At 61.9% G+C, this 6,000-nt stretch overlaps 1 protein-coding gene across 2 annotated transcripts in view; it reads left to right on the top strand.

Moving 5' to 3' along the window:
• Nucleotides 1–1,621: 1,621 nt before the first annotated feature.
• Nucleotides 1,622–6,000, top strand: part of FLNC (filamin C) — a 27,322-nt gene continuing 22,943 nt past the window's right edge. For both annotated transcript variants that reach the window (XM_082693033.1, XM_082693032.1), the window contains exon 1: nucleotides 1,622–2,336. In XM_082693033.1, coding sequence (XP_082549159.1) covers nucleotides 1,982–2,336 — 355 coding nt within the window. In that variant the 5' untranslated portion in view covers nucleotides 1,622–1,981. The remainder of the gene's footprint in view (nucleotides 2,337–6,000) is intronic.

Below are 6,000 nucleotides of genomic sequence, written 5' to 3'. Positions count from 1 at the left end.
AGCGTTCTGGAGGTGGGGGGTGCCAACAGGAGAGTGGAATTCCTGAGCACCTCGTCACAGGCAGCCGACAGAACATGAGCCGCAGGGCCCAAGCTATTTATACCTCGCCTGTCACTATCAGGGCCCCCAGAGCTTCCCCCCCCCCCCCAAGTCACACACAGCAGGTCCCTTTTCTGTTTCTGGTCCCTTCTCTGCTCCTCCCCCTCCCTACCTAATGAGAAGGGATAGAAATCATTCATGGACACCTTTTACCATAAGCACTGCCCCCCACAAAACCCCTGAACTTGTTTTCTGAGCTCCAGAACAGGGACTGCCTTCATTCTGCCCTTGAAAAGACAGCCCTCAAAGATACCCTCACTCCTCTTTTCATAATGCCTGGGGGTAGAAGAGGAATAAGAATGATTCACCGAAAAGGTCCCAGAACCTTCCCAATTCCAATCACCACACAGCCTGAGTTGGGGACTATCTGGCCCAAACTTCCTGGGTCAAGAAAGATGGGGCAGCTGAGGAAGTTTGGCCTAAAAGGGGCACCAGGACATATGAAATGCATGTACGCTACAGAACTGCAGACCATATATTCTCCACACAAGTCCGTTCTGTGGCGCTTTCGCCTCGCTCCAAGCAGCTCTGCTGTCTGAGTGCCTCAGTTTCCTTGCTATCACCATACCATAGGCCTCCAGCTACCCTTGACTTACCCTGAGCCCAGTCCTGCCTAGACTTTCTGGCTGGCTTGCTTGGGCTCTCCCTGCCCACTAGCTTTGTCACGTTTCCCCTTGGCTGTTCTGGGCTGGGATCTCCCTGTTTCTGTCTGGCTAACCCGCCCTTTTGCTGGAAGGATCTGCCTATGGCCCAAATGGGCACACTGCCCAGGGGGCTCCCTGGCACCATGGGGCAGAGTCTCTCACTGCCCTCTCATCACCTTGGTTGAGTCAGGCATGGGAGTGGGGGTAGACACAGTCTGACTCACCAGGTACTCTTTTCCTGAGCTCAGCTTCATTCTGAGAGGATGAGGCCAAGCGGGCTGGTGACAGGGACACTGAGTCAGGGGCAGCCTCAGTCTTCCCCCTGGGACCCTGGGTTTGGGCTTCAAACGAGGCTTTTCTACCTGTAAAGTGGAGCACCCCCAAGCCTTCTCCCTGATTGGCCTGGGCAGTGTCACTGCTTCCTCTCAGTCCATCTGTACACAAGCACACACACTTCCTTTCCCCTGCAGGTGGACAATAGCCTGGGCCAAGAGCCAGGACTCCCAGGCCCTGTCAACGGCCCTGCCACCAATTCATCCAGAAAAGTCTGTCAACACTAGGTCAGTGTGTTTGGTTCCAACCACTAGCCTCAGTATCCCCATTTATCTCTTTGGTCCCAGAGCTTCTGAAAGGGGTGTATTTCATCTCCCCCGGGGAATGCTTAGTTTGGGGGTACTGCGTGCTTTCACCCCTCGCCTTCCATCTCTGCAATCCACGTCCACAGCACAGCAGTGGCGCGGGGACCGAGCCCCGCCTGGGCCACAGACCCAGGCCAGAGCGGGGGTGGGGGGGGGGGCCGAACCCCTCCCGCCACCACCGGGACCGCGTGGGGGAGGGGAGGCAGAAGGCGGGGCCCGCCGGCTCCGCGCGGCCCCCACCCGCGGGCCGGGCGGCATTCCTGGGAGGCCGGCGCTCTGACGTGGACTCGGGGGCCGCAAGCGCGGCGTGGGGGGGCCGCGGCCCCGGGGGCTTCTTAAACCCCCCGCCCCGGCCCGGCCCGCACTTCCCGAGCACCGCTCCGCCCCCGGAGGGAGAGAGAAGGAGAGAGAGAGAGAGCGCGACCGAGGAGCAGAGGAGGCCCTCCGAGTCCCGCCAGCCAGGGCGCGAGAGAAGTTGATAGCGCAGCGCAGAGCAGCGAATCCCGCGGTCGCGCCCCGACAGCGCCCCGACAGCGACCCGGCCCGAGCCCAGCCCCGGCCCAGCAGGCAGCCCAGTCCCCGCCCCAGCCCCGCGCCAGCATGATGAACAACAACGGCTACTCCGAGGCCGCCGGCCTCGGCCTGGGCGACGAGGTGGACGACATGCCGTCCACGGAGAAGGACCTGGCGGAGGACGCGCCGTGGAAGAAGATCCAGCAGAACACGTTCACGCGCTGGTGCAACGAGCACCTCAAGTGCGTGGGCAAGCGCCTGAACGACCTGCAGCGCGACCTCAGCGACGGGCTGCGCCTCATCGCGCTGCTCGAGGTGCTCAGCCAGAAGCGCATGTACCGCAAGTTCCACCCGCGCCCCAACTTCCGCCAGATGAAGCTGGAGAACGTGTCCGTGGCCCTCGAGTTCCTCGAGCGCGAGCACATCAAGCTCGTGTCCATCGGTCAGTGCGGGCGAGCAGGGTGCGGGCACGGGGGGAGGGGGACCTGCCCCGAGGATGGGCCGGCCGGTGGGGCTGGTGGACACAGAGGGTGGGTGGGCGCGGGGAGCTGAGATGGAGCAGAGGGAGACGCCCTGGCAGAGGGAGACAGGATCAGGCCCCTGGCCCCGGCTTGCTTCCCCGCCCATCCACGCAGGCCACAAGGGCACTGCTGCACGCAGGTCTGTCCCTAGAGCAGCGTCCAGGGGTGTCCGGATGCGGAGGTCCCGGCCTTACCGTTCCTAAGTCCTCCAGCTCAGCCTTCCCGCACACACTCCCATCAACCCGACTGGACTCATTGTCCCCTTTCTTGCCATTGGGCCATCCCAGCCCATGCTTGAGAAGACAGGGTTGGTGCCCATTACTGATTCCTGGGGGTGTCTACTCCCTAAACAAAACAAATAGCTTCTTTGCCTCCCAGCTCCTCCACAGGGGAAGGACTGGGCTGAAGACAGGTCCCAACCACTGCGCATCCAAGGGCTGGGAGGCAGAGGGAGAGCTGGTGGCCAGGCAGGCATGGGGCTGGGGGCCCTCCGTAGGCATGTGCTCAGCAGCTGGGTTCAGGCCCCTGGGCCAGAGCAGGCCGGGCCCAGCCTCAGAAACCTAAAAAGGCACTGAGCAAGTGCAGAGAATCTTAACCCCTGCCTGTCCACCTCCTGCTTTAGCCTGCCTTGGAGGGTACTCCCCCAAGTCCATGCCAGGCCCCAGCCCACCCCCTAGGCCAGGATTGGCTGTAGCTAACCCTCTGGGTTGAGGGGAGGGAGGAGAAGGCCTGTAGAAGGGAGGAAGTCATTGAGTGTAACCAGATTTGGAAGGTGTATCAGTGCTGGTGGGGGTGGGGAGGCACTCCAGGCTTCCAAGCCCAGCGGGGGATCTAAGGGTGGGCTCTGAGTGGAACGAGGCTGCTCCTCCCCTTCAGCCCCGCAGTGCTCCCTGCTCGATCGGAACCTAGGAAGACCCCTACCCTCTACCCCTGGGAAGACCCCCTACCTCTCACCCTGTGGTGAGCTCTTCCGAGTCTTGCTGTGATTTACAAGAAGGGGCCCCTTGGGGTGCATCCCAGGGCCCCAGGAGAGGAGTTTCACACAGGGTCAGCTGCCTTCCCCCACCAGGGTACCCCAGAGACTTCTCTAGATAATTGAATGTCTGTCCACCCCCACTGTCCCTCAGGGCATCTCTAGGCCTCCTGAATTAGCAGCTGAAGTCAGTCTGGGGCCCTTTGCCCTGTCCAGTCCCTTCTCTAGGCCTTACCCCTCCTGCCCCAATACTGCCCCCTCACCCCACCCTCTCTGGCCTGGAAATAGCCCTGCCTCCGTGACACAGCAGATGTCTCTGAGCTTTCCAGAAGGACGAGCCTGAGGACAGGGGGTGGGGGAGGGGGCTCTGGTGTTTGTAGTGGGGCTGAGGGCTGCATGAATGTGTGTGTGTGTGTGTGTGTGTGTGTGTGTGTTGGGGGCCATCAGACAGTGTGCGGGGGAAGTCAGAGACAATCCGCTCTGGGGCTGTCATCCCCCCTGAATGCTGGGATTTGATGACGGGACTGACTGTCCCAGGTGGGGTCTCAAGGGGGGTGCCTGGGGCCTCACCAGGACTTTATAGGAAACTGCAGCCTTCCCCTCCCTTCCCCACTGCGGGGGTGGCCGGCCCCTCTCCAGGCCTCATCCTTCCTAAGCACACCTCTCCCCTCCCCCATGACGGTGCCTGGCTTGGGCCCCTTGGCTCAAGTGTGGAGAGGCCGGCTCAGAGGAGAGGGGGAAGAAGCAAAAGATGGTTTGGGGGTGGGAGGGACACTCCTCCGTTCCCGCTGAGAGGAAGGGGAACTGTTCCCCATTTGGGCCAAGTGGCTGACTCGCGCTGATGAGATAAGCTGTCAGCAATTCGGGGCCGGGCCTGAGGCTAAGTGAGGGGGGAGGGGGCACCGGCAGTGGGGCTGCTCAGCCCTGCGGGGAGATGTAAAGGGATTCCCCATCAGGGGTGGCATTCTGCTTCCTCTGGTTCCCTCTGGCCCACGTAGTGGTGGGAAGGGACTGGCCGGGGGTGGGGTGGGGGGGCTTCCGCTGGGCATTGTCTCAGGACTGAAATGGAGCATCTGGGCCCCCGTTAGGGGGTCAAAAAGACTCCCCACTTCTCTTTCTAGGACTAACCTGGGAGCTGGGAGCCACGAAGTCCACCTGAGGAGGGGGTGCTCAGCCTAGGTTGACGAGCTGTGTGCCCTTACCCCAGCACCCCAACCCGGCCCCCACCACCCCCTCAGCCCCTCCAAACAAAGAGGCTTAATGAGCTCTGTGCCACAGCTGTTCCCCAGTTGCTATTCCTTCTAGAGCCAACAGCTGAGGGAGGGGCTGGAGGGGGCAGCAGCTGTGCCGGCCCCTCCCTCGCCCAGGCCCTCTCTCCTCCCCCTCCACTTGAGGCCTGGGGTGGCCTCAGGGACTGGCTGTCAGGCTCCTCCCACCCCCTTGGGGGTGTCCCCAGGCCGGAGACGAAGTGGTGGCTCCGGGTGTGAGGGAGGACTCCTGGCTTGGTTGGAGCTCCCTCGCCTGCCTGGCCTGGGGGGCGGGGGCGGGTAGGGAGGGTAGGAAGGTCATTGCTCCTGAGCGAGACTCCAGGCCCCTCTCTTGCCTCATGCCAAAGTGGACCACTTGCTGTTTGGCCCAGGGCCAGTTCCTGGGGAGAAGCTTCTCCCTGAAGCAAATATGAACGACACCCCCCCCCCCACCTCAGCAACCTCAGGGCCTCCCTCCCAGAAACCTGGCCCCAGTTGCAAGAAACGCTCCCGGCTGTGTGCGCACTGGCTTTGGAGGCTGTCGGGGTGGTGAGAGGCGGTGGGGCACTGGGTGTCAAGACTGTGTGAAAGTCTTGCGGGCCGTGTGTTTGCGAGAGCGCGCCGGAGCAACAGGAGGCCGGGAGGGAGTGTGTCATGGAATCTGAAAGCTGCCAAACCATTGTGCTGCGGCCGAGCCAGGGGGGAGTGGGGGCGGGCTGGGGAGCTGCCGGGGAAGGAAGGATGAATCAGTGAAAGGGTGAGGGAGCCAAGGGGGCTAGAGCTGGGGGCCAGAGGGACACACAGGCTGAGATTCTCCCTCCTGGGGGGGTTGGTGGGGGGTGGGGTGGGGGACTCTGGAGTTCCGAAGGCCTTTGGTCTCCGAGCTGCTTTCTCCCTTTCTCCCGATATCCAGAGGAGAAGGAAAAGATGTGTTAAGGGGCGGGGGTGCCTCCAGCCCCACCCTCTGCTATCTCTCGGGCAACACCAGCAAACAAGGCTGACGCTCCCCGCCCCCGCCCCCTCCTAAAAGTGGTGTTCAGGGAAGCTGACAATCCTGCATTGTCCTTACATATAAGCTGGTTTGCAAAGATGTATCCTCTAGTCCACCTTGGCTCCTGGATCTTTCTGGCTGTGGAAGGAGAACTAGGTCCCCCCGATCTTGGGGAGTGCGTTCTGGCATTCCCCCAAGGAGGGGATGGGTGGGGAGTCTGAGCTTCCCAGACTTGAGTCCACAAGGGGGACATTCTTCCTGGCTCCTGTGAAATCCCACCGGCCCCAGCATTTAAAAACATGATTTTCAAGCCTTACCCGAGCTTGCACTGTACCCCCTCCCTCCTTCCCGAACTTTGTTCCAAAAGCCTTTTA

Source organism: Mustela nivalis (assembly GCF_964662115.1).
Source record: "Mustela nivalis genome assembly, chromosome: 12".
In the NCBI taxonomy this organism is placed as follows: domain Eukaryota; kingdom Metazoa; phylum Chordata; class Mammalia; order Carnivora; family Mustelidae; genus Mustela; species Mustela nivalis.
This window is presented reverse-complemented; position numbering and strand designations above follow the sequence as displayed.